This window comes from Octopus bimaculoides, chromosome 1, assembly GCF_046866305.1.
Source record: "Octopus bimaculoides isolate indiv1 chromosome 1, ASM4686630v1, whole genome shotgun sequence".
Taxonomy (NCBI): Eukaryota; Metazoa; Mollusca; class Cephalopoda; order Octopoda; family Octopodidae; genus Octopus; species Octopus bimaculoides.
The window spans coordinates 367,933-392,932 of record NC_142928.1 but is presented as its reverse complement, the minus strand read 5'-3'; the positions used below and the strand labels follow the sequence as shown (position 1 = coordinate 392,932).

Here is a 25,000-nt window from a genome sequence, read left to right as displayed (position 1 = left end):
CATCGTCACCGCCGTCGTTGTCCTTATTATCATCATCATCATCGTTATCACCAGCGAAATACAGTAAAAGGAAATTCCATTATCGACAGATTTATTTCGAAGACATTAAAATGTGTGCGCATGCGCATGTCTGTACGAGTGTGAAAGAGAGAGAGAGAGAAAAGAAGAGAGTGTGTGTGTGTGTGTGTGCGTGGTAATATCTATGTGAAAGTGTGTGTGTGTGGTGCATATCTATGTGTGTGTGTGTGTAAGTGTTTTGTGTGTTTTGCGTATCTGAGTGTGTGCTTGTGTGGTGTCTATGAGTGTGTGAGAGTGTTTTTGTGTGTGAGGTACTTATCTATGTGTGTGAGAGTGTCTTTGTGTGTGTGGTGCTTATCTATGTGTGTGAGTGTGTGTGAGTGTGTGTGTGTGTGTGTGTGTGGTGCATATCTGTGTATGTGTGTATGCGTTTGTATGTCACTTACCTTCCTGCTTTCGTAACGATCATTTCTGTACAAAGTTTATCAAACTGATCCCATAAGCCTTTAGACTCCAGTTGTACGGTAACATTACACAATGTCGAATGTAAAGGTTTTTTAATAGTTTCCTGTGTTCCGTTCGCTGTCGGCGGCGCTTCTTGAGCATTTCCAAGTTTACTGCAGTCATTTTGACCGCTTGTTGCAGGAGATCCAGCTGTTGAAGACTTGCCGTCGATATCAACTGATTCCAAATGACCACCACCACCACCTCCTCCTACATCTGACTGAGACAGTTGGGACGTGTCTAACCGAGGAGGATCGTAAAATGGCCGTGTAGTTCCAGCATTGATTAAGCAAGCTGCAAAGATAGAAATGAAAAAAGAATTCTTAGAGAACATCAGAACTTTAACCAATCAGAATTGATCCTAAATCCTTCAATCAAAATACAAACCTAGAAGAACGCTGCTGTATGTGAATTACCTCCCCCCCCCCTTTAAGCCTAGTACTTATTCTATCGGTCTCATTTGGCCGACCCGCTAGGCTACGGGGACACAAACAAACGCACCAACAACGATTATCAAGCGGTTGTGTGGGAGAACAAACACACACGCACACACTCACGACAAGATTCTTTCAGTTTCCGTCAACCAAATCCACTCACAAGGGTTTGGTCGGGCCGAGGCTATAGTAGAAGACATTTGCCCAAGGTACCATGCAGTGAGATTGAACCTTGAACCATGTGGTTGGGAAGCAAACTGTTTACCACGCAGTCACGCCTGCACCTGTTAAAGGGTTTATTTTAACGTATGTAGTGAAGCATGAAAAATGAGGAATTGTAATGTTACTTCAAAACAACCCTAACTTAGAAGAAATTTATTATCTAAACGCAAGAGTGGCTGTGTGGTACGTAGCTTGCTTACCAACCACATGGTTCTGGGTTCGGTCCCACTGCGTAGCACCTTGGGCAAGTGTCTTCTACTATAGCCTCGGGCCGACCAAAGCCTTGTGAGGGGATTTGGTAGACGGAACCTGAAAGAACCCCGTCGTATATATATGTATATGTACATATATATGTGTGTGTGTGTGTGTGTTTGTCCCCCTAGCATTGCTTGACAACCGATGCTGGTGCGTTTGTCTCCGTAACTTAGCGGTTCGGCAAGAGAGACCGATAGAATAAGTACTAGGCTTACAAAGAGTAAGTCCCGGAGTTGATTTGCTCGACTAAAGGCGGTGCTCGAGCATGGCTGCATTCAAATGACTGAAACAAGTAAAAGAGTAAACAAAGTATATTTATAAGGTTTGGTTGGTCTTTCTATTTTTAATAAAGGTGCATGGAAAATCTAATTTGAAAAACTGAAGCGAGGAGGATGAGAAAAGATTGTCTGTCTTTTTTGTCCTTCTACCATAATAGAGGGACACTTTTCTTGGTTCCATTCCCTCTCTCAACTGAGAAGTCTTTGACTTGTAAGCTAGTTGGCGACTCTGCTAGTGCTGATGCAACGCAAAAGAGCACTCGTGCTGGTGTCGCATAAAAGTCACCGAATACACTCTGTAAAGTGGTTGGCGTTAGGAATGGCATCCAGCCATAGAAACCATGCCAAAACAGACAATTGGAACCTGGTGTGGTCCCCAGCCCTCCTGTCAAACCATCTAACCCATGCCAGCATGGAGCACGAACGTTAAACGATGATGATGGTTAATATTTTAATCACTTTGACAAATGTTGAAGACAATTCTTGACATGTTTCAGTGCTATTAAATCTCCTCAGCAATACTCAATGACTAATAATTTAATCATTTCGATAAGTATCGGAGACAACTCCGAACATGTTCCAGAGTTATAAAACCTCCTCAGCAAAGCACAGCCGTCACGTCATTACTAAAGCAGTGATGAAAGAATCCCTAAGTAGGTGTACAATACTGTATACTGGTAGGCGTGAACAAGTTAGCATATAAATTATGTCTAGACTAGCTTAACTATTATTTATTACGTTCGGTTTACGTCTCCGAGTAATTAAATATCAGTCATTCATTTCTAACTATGTTAACTTTCCACGCCTACTCGTACATACAATATTGGACATTAATGTATTTATTGTAAGGAAGTTTTTATAAGTTTACCAACATAAGCTCAATACATAAATAAATCCTATCAAATTTTGGATTATTTTGAAAATTGGTTTAAATGTAGATAGTATGTTATTTCTGAAGAAATTTAATCACGAAATAATAATAATAATAATAATAATAATAATAATAATAATAATAATATAAAATAATAATAATACGTCTTCATCATCATCATCATCATCATCATCGTTTAACGTCCGTTTTCTATGCTGGCATGGGTTGGATGGTTTGACTAAGGTCTGGAGAGCCAGTGGCTGCACCAGGCTCCAATCTGATCTGGCAATGTTTCTACAGCTGGATGCCCTTCCTAATGCTAAGCACTTTGAGAGTGTAGTGGGTGCTTTTTACGTGCCACCGACACGAGGAGCCAGTCAGGCGGCACTGGCAACGACCAACGCATGAATGGTGCTTATTGCGTGCCACCAGCCCGAGAGCAAGTCAGGCGGCACTGGCATCAGGTACAACTACAATTTCCATTTTTGATTGTGATTTTGATTTTTAATTTTTGATTTTACTTGACTCAATAGGTCTCCTCAAGCACGGCGTGTCGCCCGATGATTCAAGGGTACTTTTTAAATGGGCTGGTTATGCGACACTGGTATAGGCTATGGTTGTGATCTCACTCTACCTGCCGGGTCTTCTCAATCAATCACAGCATATCTCCAGAGGTCTCGGTCTCTTGTCATTGCCTCTGTGACGCCCAACGTTCGAAGGTCACGCTTCACCATCTCATCTCACGTCTTCCTGGGTCGCCCTCTTCCACGGGTTCCTTCCACTATTAGGGAGTGAGACTTCCTCACACAGATGTCCTCATCCATATGCAGCACATGACCATACCAGCGCAGTCGTTTCTCTTGCACACCACATCTGATGCTAACAAAATTGCTAGACTTAGTTAGAAATATTGAACTGCTCAGTTGGCATCAGAACTCAATTTAAAAAAATAAACTTTCAGCATGACACAGGATAAAAAATAAATTGTTTTCGCCTTGTCGACATAGATTTTAAACCAAGATAATCACAAAGCTGTTCAGATGATTTTAATTTTCTACTTTATATGTGCAGGTATGGTTGTGTGGGCAAGAAATTCGCTTTACAACAACATGGTTTCGGTTTCAGTCTCACTGCATGGCACCTTAGCAAGTGTCTTCTACTACAGCCCTTAACTGACCAATGCCTTGTGAATGCATTTGGTAGGTGGAAACTGTGTGAATACCTGCTGTATATAATATGAGGCGTTTACTAACCGTCCATCGTAAGAGCCACAACTTAAAAACCGAGAAAAATGCAGTCAAAGTTTCGTGACTTTCAGAACGCGATATTTCGGCAAGGAATGAAGTTAGGAAACTGGTTTTGGTCTTAAAATTACCGTGAAGACCTCCTCTGATAATTTCACCTATGTATTTATTTATGTATATATCTGAAACATGAAGCAATAACTGCGTCTTCTCATTTTGTAGGATATACCGGTACTATAAAACAGTGTATCGCATTGTATATTTTAGCCATAATGCCTAGAAAAAAACATACAGAGACCACCCACCCCACAAAGGTATTGTTTGTGTTTTAATATATCAAAGTAGTAAGATAATAGCCCATTATCGTTACAATGGTAACGAGGAATATTACAAGATGAGCCATAACACCTCCAAAAATGATAAAGGGACCACAGCAGAGTTATTGATTGAGCACGTGTGCTTACGTGGTGCGTTACTAAACTCTCTGGTCCGAGTTTGGGTGAGCGAGCGTCGTGTCAACAGCGTCGAGGTACAACTTTTTTTTTCAGCCGGATTTTAGACTTTATTGCAAGTCTCGCCGGTTCTTCCAGCTTTTTCAGATTCTAGACGTCGAGACAAAGAAAATGATATTACTCATCTCGAAAATGGCCGGCGTGACGCTTACGACACACTGTTACTAAACACTTCATATGATTTTTTTATAATTTTGCGCCCTTTTTAAAGCCTAGCCAGGTTTCTTTGGCGTATGTGTTCCCCACTCCAGCTGGACGGGACGCCAGTCCATCGCAACGTTACTCAAGAAACAGGAAGAAAGTGTGAGGGAAAGTTGGGGCGATAGAGTACAACAGGGGGTCACCCTCCACCCCCCGGAACTTTAGGTGTTTTTCGCTCAATAAACACACACAACACCCAATCTAGGAATCGAAACAGCGATCCTCCGACCGCGAATCCACTGTCCTAACCACTGAACCATTGCGTCTCCACTTCATATGATATATATAACATAATTAGAGAGACAGAGAGATAGTTGACTGCATTAGAATTTTTTGGAAGAGCGAGTCTCGAAGCACAGAGCACATAAAGCTATAAACACTAGCATGGAAATATTGGGTTGAAAACCACTTTTTGATAAAGAGAAATTGAAGGCCGATTGTGAGACACGGACCCACATCTGTAGGCAATGACAGTTGTTCTACTATCGCACTGCTTTCGACTTTTTCAGCCCAATATTTACATAGTGTTATTTATAGCTTCATATGCTTCGAGATCCATTATTCCCTAACAGAGTATAAATATGTGTGTATATTATATACATATCATATATATGATATGTATACATACATATAAATATATATCATGTATATATACATGTATTACACATATTTATATATTACATATATATATATATATTCATAGATTATACGTGTGTGTGTGTGTGTGTGTGTGTGTGTGTGTGTGTGTGTGTGTGTGTGTGTGTGTGTGTGTGTGTGTGTGTATATATATATATATATATAACCGCCTGCTTTCAAGCTTTCGGTGTCAGTTTAACTGTTTTTATCTCCCAACGTTATCGCCGCTGCTGCTTTTGTTTTTAACGTCCGCTGACAATGGTTGGGGTTAGGGTTAGGGTTAGGGTTAGGGTTAGGGTTAGGGTTGGGGTTGGGAGTATTATTGCAGCCGCTCTCGGCGTTGCTGGTGATTAGTTTTGGTTGCTGCGAAGTGGTGCTCTTCTTTTCGTTCCGAGATTTTTGCTTTCTTTTGTTTCCTCTCGACAGGAAACACTCCGAGCCTTTATAAAGATTGTATTATACATACATATATTACATATACATGAATGTATATATGTATATATGCATATATATATATATATGTGTGTGTGTATGTATATATATATATATATATATATATATATATATATATATATACATATATACACACACACATATATATATATATACATGTATACACATACACACACACATATATATATATATGTACATACAGGTTATATATATATATATATATATATATATATATATATATATATATATATATATATATATATATATACACATATATACATATATATATATATACACACATATATATATGTACGACGGGCTTCTTTCAGCTAACATCTACCAAATCCTTTCACAAGGTTTTGGTTGGTCTGAGGCTATAGTAGAAGACACTTGCCCAAGGTGCCTCGCACTGGGACTGAACCCGAAACTATGCGGTTGGGAAGCAAGCTTCTTACCACACAGCAACTCCTATACATACATATACACACACACACATATACACACGCGCGCATATATACACACGCGCGCATATATACACACGCGCACACACACGCAATCATATATGCACACACACACACACACACACACACACACACACACACACACATCTATATATATATATGAACACAGGCGCGTTTACAGAAATACATGATAAAACAGGCGCTCGAATCAGCTTTACTCTGCTATGTAAAAAAAAAGCCCAACGCTCACCCGCCACCCTTAATTACGGCTCTTTTCACCTTCGCTAATTGTTTCTCTTTCGTGTTTCTTTATTTGAATTTCTTTTGCATATCCTTCGGTATTTTCACAGCATATCGCTACAGCTATTGTTGTTTTTGCTGTTGTTTCTATTGAGGATAATGCTTCTGTTGTTGCTGCTGCTGCTGCTGCTGCTGCTGATGATGATGATGATGATTTAACAGTAATCTTGTTCTCGCTGTTGTTTTCGCTTTTTTTTGTTTTCTTTTTGGCTACTTTCTTCAATCTTTTCTTGTTTTGTGTAAAAAAACAATTATCCGAGTAATAGTAATTACACAATCGACTGCAGACCAGATGTTTGTTTCTTTCAAGTCGAAATCACTTTAAATTTGAAGGGACATTTGTGTGATACAAGGACGAAAGCATTCAGACAAGCTACCGTTATCTATTTTACTGTTATATTTTAATAATAGTTTCTTTCCAACATAGACACAAGGCTAGAAACTTATGAGCAGTTAGTCGATTAAATCGACGCAGCACATGACTGGTACTTGATTTCCCGGAATTCGAAAGTATGAAAAGCAGAGTCGATCTCTTCGAGATTTGAAGTCAGTGCGTAGGTTCAGGCATGGGTGTGTGGTTAAGGGAGCTCATTTTGCAAACCATGTGGTCTTGGGTTCAGTCCCACTGCATGACACCCTGGTTAGGTGTCTTCTACTAATAAATCTGGTTGGACCTATGCCTCATGAATTAACTTGGTAGATAGAAACTGTGTGGAAGCCCGTCGTATGTGTGTGTGTGTGTGTGTGTGTGTGTGTGTGTGTGTGTGTGTGTGCCGCAGTACTTATTTTCTAAGCCTGGTGTCTACTCTGTCTTTTTTGCCGAACCTTTAAGTTACGGGGACATAGACATACCAACCCCGGTTGTTAAGTGGTGATGGAGTACAAACTCAGAAACACACACACACACGGGGATAAATGATAATTACTTGCATTATATTGTGTATATTATAGACATATATTAATGTTTGCTTGTGTGTTATAATAAGAACAATTCAACATTCAATTGAAAGATTATTCAGTCCATTTGGTAGGTGTAAGCACATGGATAAGTTTCTTTTGTCGAACTGGAGGACACCAACTGCTCCAGATTGAGTTGCTGTCTCACCGCCTTTGACATATTTTCTGTTATTTTGTTCTATACAAGCTGCATTAATTGTGGTTTCTCCAATTAGGGAGGCTGGGGATCTCGGTTATCCTGCTTTCGTTCCACTTTTTATATCAACCTTCTTCGTTGCTTTTCTTCTCGATTTTTTTTTTCTTGTTTTTTTTTTATTTTCTCACAGTCCGGCGTCCTTGCTTTTACAATATATATAACAGAAAGGCGGCGAGCTGGCAGAAACGTTAGAACGCTGGGCGAAATGCTTAGCGGTATTTCATCTATCTTTACGTTCTGAGTTCAAATTCCGCCAAGGCCGACTTTGCCTTTCATCATTTCGGGGTCGATTAATTAAGTACCAGTTGTGTACTGAGGTCGATCTAATCGACTGGCCCCCTCCCCAAAATTTCGGGCCATGTGCCTAGAGTAGAAAAGATTAAAGTGGGCGGTGAGCTGGCAGAATCGTTAGCACGCCGGGCGAAATGCTTATTAGTCTGTCTTTACGTTCTGAGTTCAAATTCCGCCGAGGTCGACTTTGTCTTTCATCCTTTCGAGGTCGATAAATTGAGTACCAGTTACGCATTGGGGTCGAAGTAATCGACTTCCCTTTGTCTGTCATTGTTTGTCCCCTCTGTTTAGCCCCTTGTGGGCAATAAAGAAATAAGAAACGTTAGCACACCGGGCGAAATGCTTAGTGGTATTTCGTCTGTCTTTACGTTCTGAGTTCAAATTCCGCTGAGGTCGACTTTGCCTTTCATCCTTTTGGGGTCGATAAATTAAGTACCAGTTGCGTACTGCGGTCGATCTAATCGAAAGGCCCCCTCCCCAAAGATTTCGGGCCTTGTACCTAGAGTAGAAAAGAATATATATAACGGATAAACACAGACCCCGAAAGATCGTTTGCAGATATATGTCGCATTTTATAAATATGCCTAGTTAAAGTATCATAGAAGTATGAAACTATTACTAGATCTTTCGGTTGCATGGAATACTGTTTTGTTGATTCCACCTATATTAAGTCTATCTACTCACACACACACACAGACGCACACATCCGGCAAAAGTGAGGATACATAAAGTAAGCCAGGATAAATAATTTTCCATTTTCATACGAATTTTTGCCCTCAACTCTTCTTCATTACACCCATTTACTACTTATCATTTGATTTGTAATGTGGTACCTTATTCGAAACAATCCCCTGCTAAAGTTACCAGTCTGTGGAGGGTCCCTATGACAATTGCCGAGTGGGATGGGCATATTTGGCTCAGCGGATTAGGTTGCTAATGTTTATCCTAAATTGCTTGCTTGAAGAGCAAGAAGCGAACTAGACATACATACATACACACACACACACACACACACACACAAACACACACACACACACACAAACACACACACACACACACAAACACACACACACACATTAATAACAACTATGCGCTGAATACAAAGAAATAAGGTTACACTTCAAAGAGCTTTCTCCAGATAAGGACTGCCATTATTGTTGTTTTTGTCATCGTTGGTTCTTGCCTTGTTTTCTGTGATTTTTGTTGTTGTTTGTTATGGATGCTGTTATTTTAATTGTTGTTGTTGTTGTTATTGTTTTTATTTATTTATTTTTACGTGTTTCCGACAGAAAATTAAATAGAATATCTTCGCAGACAGTTATGCAGGTTGATGTATTTGTTCACTGACACTTGCAGACTTCCACCTCTCTGTCTGTCATTGTGTGTGTGTCTCCCTCTCTCTCTGTCTTTCTCTCTCTCTGTCTTTCTCTCTCTCTCTCTCTCCCTCTCTCTCTCTCTAAATCTCCATTTCATTTTCTGGTTATATATATATAAACACACAAATAAATATATATATATATATATATATATATATATATATTATTTTTAATTTACGGAAGTTACAAAATGACTCATGGACCGAAAGTTTCGTACATTGCACTTAACAAAGCTCAATAAACCTTCAACCTTGACTCACTTTGCAACTTCCGCCGATAAAAAATTATAACAAATACATACATACACACACACACACACACACACACACACACACACACACACACACACACACACATATATATATATATATATATATATGTGTGTGTGGGGAGAGAATTCACAAAAAACAAAAGATGAAGACAGGTGGTGTAAACAACAAATAGATGTATTAGTACAACGCTCGGGAACTGAAAAAGTCTTTAACATTTCGAGCCTACGCTCTTCCACAGAAAGGAACACAGAAAGAAACAAGGATAGTAAAATAAAGAATGTGTGGTGGCTAGCGATCTATCATGGCGAATGTCAGACAGAGGGGTCACACAGGAGAGCTAGGAAGAAGGCGAGATAATGAAGTAGTGGTAATCCCAAAACGAAGGCGCGTGTGCGTGTGTATAAGAGATTATGTATGTGCGTGTGGAAGAGGGCTGGTGACCTTGACATATATACATGTTTGTATATATATGTATGTATATATATATATATATATATATATATATATATATATATATATATATATATATATATATACACACACATTTATATATGCATACATACATGCATATATATATATATACATATATATACATACATACATACATGCATAAAATTGCGCGTGCATATATATGCATACATATATACACATGCATATACATCAATTGCAGTGCAGGAGAGACATGTTAACCATTCAATAGGCGACAAAGTCTTAACATTGATTACTATTTGACGCCAAAATTTTCGTCGCGCGAACTGCGACCACACTGACACAACTGCACTGGATCTAATTTCTGAGGTTCTTGCTAAACATATAATATGAGTGTGCGTGTGTGTGTGTGTGTGTGTGTTTGTGTACGGGTTGGGGAGGGGTTAGCGTGCATATATGCACAGACATACAAACATAAATATACATATTACACACATACTGTTCTATATATGCCCACGGGCATATAGCGTAGTAGTTAAGCGCGTGGGCTACAAACCTCAAGTATTCCGGGTTCAATCCCAGTCAGTGACTTGAATAAGTAATAATAACATCAGCAAAAAATACCTTAGAAATGCGAACAGGGTACCCCAGTAGTCAAATACAGGGTTGGGTTCGAAATTAAGGCTGGAGAGTAGATCAGATGAAGGCTGGAGAGTAGATCAGCCAAAACGTTGTGGTAGCAACAAACAAGGTGAGGGTACCTAACCGTCCAATGTAAATATTGTGTATTACAAGTGTTTATATTACATGTACATTTACATACACACACATGCGTATTACACAAATATATATATATATCTACAGGGTGACCCAAAAGTAGGTTTACAGTTATTTAACTACCTCTTTCGCATTCATGTATTAAAAGTTTCGATCTTAATTAATTAATTATGAAAAAAATATGAAACCATTATTCTGTTCTAATTTAGTTAATTGTAGAAATTTAAATGTAATGAAAACGTTTGAAAATAAATTCAAAGTACCTACGTGATAACTGTAAACCTACTTTAAGGCCACCCTGTATATATATATATATATATATATATATATATATATATATATATATATATATATATATATATATGATATATGTATAAACATACAGACACACACACGTGTATATATATATGTACATACAATCCCAGACACACACGCACACGTATATAATTCCTTTGAGGTATTAAATTGCGCCTAGCTGTTTATATTAATTTTTAATATATCTACACACACACACACACACATATATATATATATATATATATATATATATATATATATATATATATATATATATATATATATATATATATATACAAATACATATACACACACACACACATACACATACAGGGTTATTTATTTTCTTCTATAAAGGCCAGTAGTTCTTGCTGCGTGTTACATATTCTCTCTTATTTCCTTCTTTTTCTCTTCCTTACACATTGTACACAGTGACTCGGAACGCTGAAGATCGCAAGGTGTAATTCAAGCAAACAGTCACGTGAGAATAGTCGTACTTATGGTAGCTATAACGTAAGTAGTTGTACAACATGCCAAGCTGTTGGATCGAACTTAAGTTCCCTTGCTTACGAACGCAACTTCTGGACCATTCAGACATACCTACTTAAAGCGCTGCAGTCGACCCTAGATGTATATAATTTGAGCTGTGATGAGCCAAAGGTTGCTACTCCCATGACTAAATCTTATATGCATTACTCTTCTTATAATTACTCCTCTTGCGATCTCTAATGCCTTTTGTAAGAGCAGGAATTTGTGGAATTAAGATGGAATTACGAATTTTGGGAAAATATGCCAATGATATCTGCTTCCTGTAGTTACAACTTCTTTCATATGCTGAAATGTCTCTCATTTTTTACGGTATCGATTTTAATTGTGACTCCTGGAATCAATCTACTAGTTAAAATTAAATACAGCACTCACTCTCTTCCTCTCTCTCATTTTATATTACGCACACACAACAAATTTATAATGCAAGATGGACTGAACATCTAACACACAACCATTGTTTCTGTGCATTAGCAACAGCTTTTAGTTGCCAAGTGTTTCACATATACATATTATTATAAACTATTATATACAATATGATCCAGCAATAGTTGAGTACTCGCACCTCTTCAGGTATCTGACTTTGAGATCCACATATATACATATTCATACATATGGATATATGCTTTTACATGCGAGTTTATATATCAAAGTACCTAACATGTATATGCAATATATATTCATCACCTATTTTTCATATAATATTCTTAAATTATTTCACTACTTTCATTCATTAGGTCACGGCCATACTAGAGCAACAACCCCAAGCATTTAACAGATCATATTGAGTGTAGTATTTTCTTGCATGTCTTTGTATATTTTATTCACCTAATTTTGGGGAACTGGTTGTCATTTAGCGCATCATCAGTTTTAGATTGGTATAGAAGGATAGAATATAAAAACACGGACATGAGAGAGACATAAAACAAGCTTTTACAAGATGTGAGTGTGTGTATGCATGTATACATATACATACACACAAACACATTTATGTACATGCATGTACACTTCTCTTTCTATGTATATATATATATATATATATATATATATATATATACAAACACACGCATATCTATATACTTATATATATATATATCTATATACTTATATATATATCTATATACTTATATACATATCTATATACTTATATACATATCTATATACTTATATACATATCTATATACTTATATACATATCTATATACTTATATACATATCTATATACTTATATACACACACACATATATATATATATATATATATATATATATATATATATATATATATATATACAAACACACACATATCTATATACTTATATATATCCGATGTATGCGAGTGTGGCAAAGCGAACGCAAAAAGAATTCATATGCATGTCTTGTATGCGTGTGCGTTCGTTCGTTCGTGCGTGCGTGCGTGCGTGCGTGCGTGCGTGTTTGCATGTACGCCTGCGTATGTAACACAAATACTTTATGAAACTGTAATCTTGGCTGATAGCCAACATTCTTAAAACAACCATTTTATTATTTTTTTTACTCTCATATTTCTATATTATTTTAAAATTTTTTTATCAAAAACAACAACAACATAAGTATGTTTCTTCTATGAGGCTATAAAGGAAAGGCCGTTGGCGGGTGAGATACGGGGGAGGACCCAAAAAGACGGGATAAATATGTATGTAGGTTTCGGTGTGGTTGTCATGGGTGGGTAACATTGCTTGATTGTTTAACAGGTACTTTAGATGTGATGTTCCTGAAAATATCTCGCAGTCACTATTTAATATTATCGGTTTTGCTGAATGTAATCGATTTAATTAAAGCTTCGTTTATAGCCTACAAAAGCATGTTCTACTTCTGCCTTACAATGCTTCAAGCGAACTACAACGCTCTTCGGAAATAGCAATAATAATAGATATTGAAAATAATAATTTGTTTTTTGTTATCAAATCGAAGGATGAGGGACAATACAAACACACAAATCAAGTGTGAGGGTTTCCTTATGAAATTATTAAAATAAATACACACACACAAACAAACACACACACACACACATATATATATATATATACATATATATATATATATATATATATATATATATATATATATATATATATATATATATACGTATACATATATATTTATATATACACACATATGTATATACATATATATACATACATATGCATAAATATATATACGTATACATATATATTTATATATACACACACATATGTATATACATATATACACATATATATATATACATATACATTTATATATATACAAACATATACATATATATACATACATACATTTATATACATACGTATGTACATATATATACATATATATATGCATATATGCATATATATACATACATACATATATACATACATACATATACATGCTAACATATACATATGCTAACATACATATGCATACATATATACATATACATACGTTCACACACATACATATATATATATATATATATATATATATATATATATATATATATATATATATAGAGAGAGAGAGAGAGAGAGAGAGAGAGAGAGAGAGAATATACTCGGTATACAATAAAACAAAGACGGAAGCATACATAGTATTTACAATAGTAAAAGGAAAGAACTGGCGAAAAAGGATGATAGTGATGTGGTCCTCCTCGGAACCGGAAGACCTCATGGCGTAGTCGAGGAACCCCACCGTCCAAGATCTCCAGAACTGCAAGGAAGAGTGTCGTCTCCAATTCCTTTTCTCCAAAGAATTCTAGAAAACGTTGAATGTGTGTGTATGTGTGCGCGTGTGAGTTGGTGTGTGTCTTTTGCGTGTAAACAGGTTTAGAAATAATAAAAAGAAAAAGGTGGGGTAAAAATGAAATTTTAACAATGGGAATTCCTCAATTTGGAAGGGGCGTTCGAGGGCTGCACACGGAAAAAACAACCCATAAAACCACGGGGGCCCTGAAGTCTGAGACAAGTGCTTTCTCTCAGTTCTTTATCTCCGATTTACAGGCTTGCACTCAGGGCAGGCCCCTTCACTCGCACCGTGCTTGCAACACTGAACAAAATGGCTGGAAGGCAACACTTACCTCCTCAGTCTTATTTTCCTCTTCAAGTAAGACTTGGAGAAGTTGAGGAGAGACTGGCCAAGGAGGAAAGTGTTTCTCTTCGGCCCCTTGAATCGCATCCACCATACTTCGTATGCCAATGTAATACTAACAATCCTTTCTATCTTAGGCACAAGTCTTGATTTCGGGGGAGTGAGCTAGTTGATTACATCGGCCCCAGTGCACAACTGGTACTTATTTTATCGACCCCAAATAGATGAACTGCAAAGTCGACCTCGATGGAATTTGGACTCTGAAGGTAAAGACAGACGAAAGTCCGTGTCCTTACTGAATCATTGTCATCATACTCTTTCACTCTTTTAATTGTTTCACTTATTTGACTGCGGCCATGCTGGAGCGCCGCCTTTAGTCGAACAAATCGACCCCAGGACTTATTCTTTGTAATCTTAGTACTTATTCTATCGGACTATTTGGCTGAACCGCTAAGTTACGGGGACGTAAACACACCAGCATTGGTTGTCAAGCGATATTGCGGGGGGGGGAACGGACAAACACAGACACACAAACACACACACACATATATATATATATATATATATATATATATATATATATATATATATATATATATATATATATATATGAGAGGCTTCTTTCAGTTTCCTTCTACCAAATCCACTCACAAGACTTTGGTCGGCCCAGGCTGTAGTAGAAGACACTTGCCCAAGGTGCCACGCGGTGGGACTGAATCCGGAACCATGTGGTTCGTTAGCAAGCTACTTACCATACAGCCACTCCTACGCCATCATCATCATTAATAATAATAATAATAATAATAATACTTAGGCGAGCTAGCAAAATCGTTAATACGCCGGACAAAATGCTAAGCGGCATTTCGTCCGACTTTATGTTCTGAGTTCAAATTCCACCGGAGTCGACTTTGCCTTTTATCTTACTGGGTCGATAAAATAAGTACCAGTTGAACACAGCGGTCAATGTAATCGACTTACTTCCCTTCCCCGAAGTTGCTGGCCTTGTGCCAAAATTTAAAACCATTATCATTGTTGTTGTTGTTGTTGTTGTTGTCATCCGTGCTTTGAGGACTACTTATCAGTTAGTTTCTTTCTTTAAAACAGAATGTAAGTATTTACTTGAAACACATGGTCAAAGAGTTTTCATTCTTAAGAAACTTGCTCAAGGTTAACAAAATGTTCAAGGTCAACACATGGTATGTGCAACTGCCCTAGAAAATATTTACAGAATGTCATTTCTGCTCGTTTCTGACCCGTGCCCAGGTCAGCTCATATACAAGATTTATTTGTCAATGTCCTTACAGAAGTGTTTGTGTATCATTTCTTCGGGTAACAAATGCAGACGAGTTGATAGACACATTCCTTAACTGCTACGAATGATTTTAATTGAACAGCAAATAAAATACAATATTAAACATAACTCTAGAAGATAGAGATCGTTGTTGGTTTGTTTATGTCTCCGTAAAGCAGATCGGCAAAGAAAAAAAGACCGATTGAATAAGTACCAGGCTTAAAATATGTTTTAACCTAGGGAGCGGGGGCGATTTATTGAATCTAAACTCTTCAAGGCGATGTCCCAGCATGGTCACTATCCAATGATCAAAACAAGTAAAACATAAAAAAGACAAAGATAAATAATTTATAACTCTAGATGAAAGAGATCGGTGTTGGTTTGTTTACGTCTCCGTAAAGCAGATCGGCAAAAAAAAAGATCGATTGAATAAGTACCAGGCTTAAAATATGTTTTAACCTAGGGAGCGGGGGCGATTTATTGAATCTAAACTCTGCAAGGTGATGGTCTCAGCATGGTCGCTATCCAATGATCGAAGCAAGTAAAAGATCAAAAAGACAAAGATAAATCATTTTCATTCTTCATTTCTCGGTAAAACTCCCATATTAATTCCTTTCTCCAAGAGGGATCCAAATCGAATCCCTGTTGGTTTATTTTGTTTCGCTCCTATTTATTTATTCTGCCATTAACTACCGACTATTTAGCTACAGATTAACAAAAATATATTCCAATGTTGGGCGGCGAAACACTTTCAGACATCAAACGGGTTTAAGACAGATAACTGTGTAGTGCCATATTTGTATAAAAGAACGCAATGACTCGAGCTTAACAGTTTTTGTTTGTTTTTTAGTCGTGTTTCGATGGTGTAAAAACACTGACCAAGGAGCGTTTAGACCCTCCTAAAGTGGAATGGTTTACAGAGTGGTAGAGTTAGGGGTGAGGGCAGGAATGTGGGAATTTGGTACCGGTTAATCGTATTGTGTTTCAGAAAGGGGAAGTTCAGTGATCGCTGGAAAAAAAATATCAGGAGTAGTATGTGTGTGTGGTGTGGTGTGTAGTGTGTGTGTGTGTGTGTGTGTGTGTGTGTGTGTGTGTGTGTGTGTGTGTGTGTGTGTGTGTGTGTGTGTGTGTGTGTGTGTGTGTGAAAGAGAGAGAGAACAAGGGTTATGAGAGCATGTGCGTGCGTGTGTGTGTGTAGGAGAGAGGGAGAGGCAGCAAGTATAAATTGGAGAATGAATATGTGATTTAAAGGGGAAACAAAAAAACCGGCTAAAGAGAAAGAACAGCTTTTCAATGGAAGTCTCTAGAATCTGTAAAAGACGGTTCTGCAATTTCTTGCTAAACAATGATACAAATGATAAATGATTTGTTTATGGTGATCAAATGTACATACTCTACATCAGCTCACTCTCTCCATCAAATCGACGTTTTCTGAACTGATGCACGATGTACCACCCGTAAAAGGACAAAGTGATCAAGGGGCAACGTGGAACGACACAAAGCAGCGCCGATCCGGAATTCAAACCCACGTTCTCGCAATCGTGAATGCAACACCCTGACCACTAGGCCAAGCGCCTTCATCGAAAAACAGATTAATAATCATATAAAGCAATATACATATATACACAAATATATATACAAGGTGGGGCAGAGAGGACGGACGTTTTTGAAATGGCTATTACTCAGCTCCAGTGGGAGGGACATATGTCTGACAGGCACCATTCGGTCCGTGGTGTCTTAGCATTCCTTTTTTTCTTTTCAGGTGAAACCATGGTACTGTGAAAAGTTAGGGCATCGCGTTTGCCTACGACAGTTGCGTGAAGGAATAACGATTCTGTCACAGCAGTTCAGAGTGAGTTTCGGCGCCACTTCAACATTCACCGAAATCAGGCTGTTCCCAGCCGTATCACAATCTTACAAGGTACACTAATGAATAATAAATAGGAGACCAGTTGTTATGTTTCCCTCGGACTGACTCGCAGAGATAACATAACGAGTTATACAATTTAATTATTACATTTATTGTTCAATTACATACAAAGAACGCACTCACCCAATGTTCGTTATGAATAAACAAAAGTCATGTCCGCCATATATATATCAATGACATTTTACTACGACAGTCCCACAAGACAACAACAATGAAACAATGAACTCAGACGAACCACATGACACACGGAACGTCAGACGAATTACATATCTAACAGTCCATATAACACCTCCCCACTGAAATTGATGCTACACAAGAAGTATCAACAGCAAAGTCTCTCTTGAGTTTTATGGGTTCTCTTGGACCGTCTTGGGTTGTCTGGTCCATACTCTGGAACGGGTAACATGGTCTTGGGTCTGGTTTGTCTTTGTGTTGGTGGCACAGTTTCCGAGATCTCCATCGGGTGATCTGTTGCAAATTCAAATACAGTGTTTTCTGCACCACCAGGTTCATTGTCTTCCTCAGTTGTGTACCGCGGTCGCAGCTGTTCCCAGTGTCGTCTCCACATCGGGCCATGAGGTATGACCTTCACGTTAAAGCAGCGAGTACCCAATGACTTCTTAATGATTGCTGGTACCCATCGGGGATCTTTGTCTCGGCGAGGTCCATAGTATAGTGCATACACAGGATCTCCGGCCTTGTACTGCCTGGTAACTTTAGCGACATCAGCCGAGCTTGGAGTCGCCTGAGACTTATGTGCTTCCTTAGACTGTTTGCCTTGAGCAATGTGTACTGGCGATGGCAGCAGAGAATCAATCCTTGTTCGTATCTGCCGGTGATTCAAAAGTTCACTTGGAGAGAATCCACAGGATGTCGGTGTTCTCCGGTACTGCATCAAGAATTCTTGAAGTGCTCGTGTCGGCGGAAGAGAAGACTTCCTCAGAGCTTGTTTGAAGGTCTGCACCAAACGTTCCGCTGCTCCGTTGGTAGCTGGGTGGTAAGGTGCACCTGTCAGGTGTGTGATCCCGCGTTCTTTGCACCAGCTCTGGAACTCCTCAGACGTAAAAGTTGGTGCGTTATCGGTGACCAGTGTGTGAGGAAATCCGAAGTGCGCAAAGTCTTCCTCAAGCAGATTTAAAGTGGCTTTGGAGGACGTAGAGGAAGTAGGATGAATGCATGGGTACTTGGAATAAGCATCTGTGATCACCAGCCAATCTCTACCCATAAAATTTATTGCATGGTCCAGATGTAAGCGGCTCCACGGCTTTTCTGGTAACATCCATGGGTGAACTGGAGGCTTAGATGGCTGCCTTTGATGTTCGTTACATGAATCACATCGTCGACTGGCTATCTCTATAGCAGCATCGATACCAGGCCAATAAACAGCAGTTCTTGCTAGCTGTTTCATGCGTTCCATGCCAAAGTGTCCGAGATGCAGAAGATTGAGGATCTTTGGCTGCAAGCTATGTGGAATCACAACTCTAGATCCATGTATAAGGCATCCATGACAGATACTAAGTGAGTTTGATAACTTACGGAACTTGTTGACTTCGTCATTGATCTCCATGTTCTTTGGTGGCCAGCCTTCACGGACGTAGCGCATCACTGTAGATATCACTGGATCTTTCCCTGACTCTTGACGGAGGACGTTAGCATCCACAGGTTGGACTTGAATACTAAGAGCTTTGATGGCACACACCATGTCTATGTCTTCACCATTTTCCTTTCTGTCAAAGTCGTTGTCATCACCGAATGGCAAGCGACTGAGGGCATCAGCATTGCCATGATCTGCTGATTTCCGATATTCAATGGTGTAGTCAAACTGGTTCAGCCACAGGGCCCATCGTGCTAGTCTGTTAGCAGCGAGAAGTGGCGTCCCTTTCCTCGGACTGAATAGTGATGTCAGTGGCTTGTGGTCAGTCACGAGTACGAATTTACGACCGTACAAATATTGGTAAAACTTCTGCAAGCCAAATATGATAGCTAGGGCTTCCTTTTGAATTTGACTGTAGTTACGCTGTGCAGAAGTGAGAGTCTTGGACATATTGGATATTGGGCGCTCGCTTCCATCAGGATAGCGGTGAAACAGGACTGCTCCAATACCAACGTTTGATGCGTCACAAGCCAGTCCCAAAGTTTTGTTTGGATCGAAGTGTATCAGAACTTGACTTGATGAAAGTACATTTTTCAAGTGATCAAAAACTGACTGTTCCTCATCTCCCCACTTCCAAATAGTTGACTTTTTTGTAAGGCAATAGAGTGGCTCTGCTATACTGGCTAGGTTTGGGATAAACTTTCCATAAAACTGAACTGAACCTAGGAAAGATTTCAAGCTTGATTCGTTCGTTGGAGATGGCATCTTTAAGACTGCTTCGACTTTGGATCCCTTAGTGATCCCTTCAGCCGACAAAATGTGTCCAAGGTATTCTACACTGGGTAGTGCAAACTGGCACTTTTCACGGCGACATCTGAGTCCATTGTCGCTTAGACGTGTGAGCAGACACTTTAGGTTGTTTAAGTGACTGTTTGCATCTTTCCCACTGACGAGCATGTCATCCTGGAAGACGGCCACTCCAGGTAGATCATGGGTCAGGTTTTCCATGATCTCCTGAAAGTAACCAGGTGCTGACTTGATTCCGAAAGGGAGTCGTTGTTGCAGGAGTACTCCACGGTGAGTGCTGAGTGCGAGTCTGCGTTGACTTTCTGGAGCCAGTTTGATCTGATTATAGGCATCAGCAAGGTCTATCTTTGTATATCTGAATCCACCTCCGAGTTTCTGCATCAGTTCAGCAGGGAGTGGCATTGGATGACGGTGATCAGCAAGTTGGTCATTAATTCCCACAGAGTAGTCACCACAAATCCGTAGTTTGGGCTTCAGGTTGCTTGAAGCGTGTGCTTTACGAATCGGTACCACTGGCGTTCCGTATTCATTGAATTGAACAGGCTTCCAGATTCCCTTGGCGATGCCTTCTTCGTAACCTTTGGCCAGGTCATCACGAAGAGCAAATGGGACCGGACGTGCCTTGTGAAAGACTGGTGTTGCGTCCGATTTGAACTTCACTTCCAGTTCAAAGTTCTTGAGACATCCCAATTCTTGCTTGAAAAGATCTGGAAATTCATCACACATGTTGTTACAATCTTGCTGCAGGGAAACATAGGGCTCGCTTGAGGTCTTTGGATACATCCCTTCTGCACCTTCCCTCTTAGCTTGGCTGTCTATGCTTTTCAAACCTAGAGCAGTGTCTACGGAAATTCCCAGAGTCTGGATAGCATTCCGACCCAGCAAATTAAGATCAGAGATCTTGGTGACTATGTAAGGTATAAGATCCTGCTTACCAGTTGTTGGATCCTTGGTTTGGCCCATGAAAGTTCCTAGAACAGGCAGGTTGTGCTTGCTGGCAGATTCATAGCGATGCTTGACATCTTGCAGCTTTGGTCTTCCAAGTTGTTTCCAGACTGACAAGGAAACAAAATTGCCTGTAGTAGCAGTGTCCAATTCCATTGTGAACAGTCTGTTCTGGATTGTTACTGGCACAATTAAACTGTGAGTGTCTCGGGAAACTTCACCTAGGATCGCCTTGACTAGCTCAGCTTTTGTGATTCTTTTCACGGGAGTTTGTGAATGGCCATTGCGTTGCTGATGTTGTTTTTTCCTACACACCGCTTGCAAATGACCCTTTTTGTCACAAAAATGACATTTGGTTTCCCTGAAAGGACAGTCTGTTGCTTTGTGGGCCTTTCCACATCGGTAGCATTTCTCCTGGTTTGTGGAATAAGACTGCTGATGTTTCTTTTGAGGACTCTTATTCCTGTTCTGCTGGACCTTGTACACCTGCTTGGTTTTGGAACCGTATACAGTTTCTTTTGCAACCTTTGCTGCGTCTTCAGTCTCAATGGCAACCTGGACAGCACGGGCAAAATCTAGTTCTGAGTCTTTTATCTTAAAAAGCGCCTTCAGAACCGCTTCATTGTTAACCGAACATATGAATCTCTGTCTCAGAGCTTCATCCTGTGGGTTGGTGATCGCTGGAAAATCACAGGTAGCTGCATCCTGGCGTATACGTGCTGCCAGCTCCTGGAGAGTTTCGCCTGGCTTCCGCTGCATATCACTCCAAAACTTGAAACGCTCTCTCACAATGAAAAGTTTAGGGTCGAACTGTTCCTTCATGAAGTCAACGATTTCGTCCATTATCAAGTTGTTGATATCTTTAGGCGGATTTTGTTGGGTAGCCAGATTAGCAAGTTGTTTGTAAACAGTAGCAGTCTGATTTGTCAGGAACACTTGTGCCATGCGTTTTTCAGGTACAGCATTAGCAGCCACAAACGTACGGAATCTTGACCAGTAATCAGGCCATAGTTCTGTCGCTGAATCAAATGCAGTAAATGGTGGAATCGACACTGTTGTTGAAGCAGCTGAAAAATAGCCACTAGAATCGCCTTCAACTTGTCGAGCACCAAACAGTTTTAACAGAGCGTCCATATCTCTCTGATGTTGTTGCATTTGCTTGTCCATTTGTTCCCTAAACAATTTGATAAGTTCTACTGTCTGTTTTTCAGCCATTGTTATTACGATGAATAATTTTACGGTAAAGTAAGCATGTATCCTATCGGCGACGCCAATAAACTCTGTTATGTTTCCCTCGGACTGACTCGCAGAGATAACATAACGAGTTATACAATTTAATTATTACATTTATTGTTCAATTACATACAAAGAACGCACTCACCCAATGTTCGTTATGAATAAACAAAAGTCATGTCCGCCATATATATATCAATGACATTTTACTACGACAGTCCCACAAGACAACAACAATGAAACAATGAACTCAGACGAACCACATGACACACGGAACGTCAGACGAATTACATATCTAACAGTCCATATAACACCAGTGGGGCGCCACGAACGGTACGGAGCCCGGAAAATGTGAACACGCCAGACAAGCATTGATACGGAGTCCGAATCGCTCTGCTTGGAGGCATTCCACTGAACTTGGCACAAGTAATCGATCAGTAATCGATTTTGCATGAAGACCTGAATTTCCACCCGTACAAATTGGTCACTGGGCAACAGTTGAAACCATGGGACTATGCAGAGAGCAATGCTGGAGAGAGTGGAGGCCAACTTACAAGAACGCCTCCAGAAATGCATCAATGAAAACAGACACCACATGATGGATGCTGTTTTTCACACTTGATTTTGACGAATGCTGATTCAATACTAACACATTGATGTCAAAAAAACTTGTTTGCAGCTAAAATTAATGATTTTGTGAATTTTTCAAAAACGTCCGTCCTCTTTGCCCACTCTCTAAATACACGAAGACACCATCATATATATATTAAGATCAGGTGGTGGTTAAGAAGATCACTACCCAACCGCGTGTTTCTGGGTACCACCCCGATCCATAATATCTTGGGAATATGATACCCGGAAATATAATTACGAATTGAGCAATAACCTGTGATGAGAGTTTGATGAAAAGAAATTGTACTGGGCTTGTCTATGTTGAATGTGCGTATGTGTGAATGTATGTGTGATGTATGCATATATACAAGCCTCTCTCTGTGTGTGTACATATATGTGTGTGTGTGTACATATATATATATATATATATATATATATATATATATATATATATATGTGTGTGTGTGTGTATGTATGTATGTATGTATACCAGCTGGTGTACCCGGTAATTCCCGGGGGTGGTAAAAATGTTCTGTTGAAATGCCTTATTAACTCTGATATAAGAAAACAATATCCAGGGGCCGTATTATCGATTTTTTTTTCAACAATCTAAGTATGTCACGAGGTTTCCAGACACGAGTTCTACTCACGTGTCAAGTTTCATCAAAATCAATAAAACGATGTAGGAACAGTTAGCTAATAACGCCACAAACAAACAAACACCGATTTTCCCCATATGTTGTAGATACATATGTGTGTGTATGTGTATGTATACATACATGTGTGTGCGTGTGTGTGTGTAAACTAATATATATATACATATATAAACATACAAATCTACTAATAATGGCAAGTAAAGACTGGCTTGAAAAACCCTTTCGGATGGAAAACGTCCCTAAAAATTTACATCCAATTCTTTATAGATTTATATGATGTGCCTCGAAAGCCAATGTTCCCGACACAAATATTTTACGTACACTTGAAAGTTTATAAAAATCATATGATATCAAATACATATATAAAAAAAAACATGCATTTATATTTTAAGATTTCTCAAAGGTAAAACTATACCAATTACCTGGTGTAATATATATACATAGTTTTGACTTCAATCGTCCCTCCTAGTGTGAGGCATTTATGTATAGTAATGCCCTTAATATAATAAATATATTTAAAGGGAATAATTAATAAACAGGTTTTTCACGCTAACTACTTGATAAATTCTTATAAAGATTTTATCCTATTTTAAAATTGTGTGTGTACATATATATATATATATATACGCACACACATATATTGGAGTGTGTGTGTGTGTGTGTGTGTGTGTGTGTGTGTGTGGTTGGGTCGTTGATGACCTCTTTCTAGCATATTGGATGTCCACCTAGTAGCCATCCCTTATACACGTATATATATATATATATATATATATATATATATATGAATTCTTTTTATCAAGTAGTAACAGTTCAAAGTAATTTAGAGATTTCAGCACTTAGCAGGAGTCAATATAAGATTAAGATCTGTTTCAATCTAAACGATTTTCGTTAAGTACTCCTACCAGACGGTAAGACACTGTCGCCGCCTACCGGCAATTTGTGAATTTTTTGACTGCAAAACGAAAAGCAATAAAAAACCCCAAAAAGCCAAGTAATGGGAGTTGTTTAAATGTATGAAAGCATCGGTGGTTTCTGTAGTGTTTGGGACACGGGATTAGGTAGTTAGGTGCTTATCGAGCTTTGTGTGTGTGTGTGTGTGTGTGTGTGTGTGTGTGTGTGTGTGAGTGTGTGTGTGTGTGTGTGTGTGTGTGGAAGGGCGTATGCTCGAAACGTTCAAGACTTTTTCACTTCCCGAGCGTTATACTAATACATCTGTTTGTTGTCTAACACCACCTGTCTTCGTCTTTTGTTTTTTTTTTGTGAATTCTCCCCCCCCCCCTATATATATATATATATATA

General features: G+C 38.9%; 1 protein-coding gene across 3 annotated transcripts in view; it reads right to left on the bottom strand.

The window, feature by feature from the left end:
- Positions 1-25,000, bottom strand: part of LOC106877895 (T-box transcription factor TBX10) — a 172,249-nt gene that overhangs the window by 61,679 nt on the left and 85,570 nt on the right. For all 3 annotated transcript variants that reach the window (XM_089347341.1, XM_089347351.1, XM_089347348.1), the window contains exon 2: positions 465-816. In XM_089347341.1, coding sequence (XP_089203467.1) covers positions 465-816 — 352 coding nt within the window. The remainder of the gene's footprint in view (positions 1-464; positions 817-25,000) is intronic.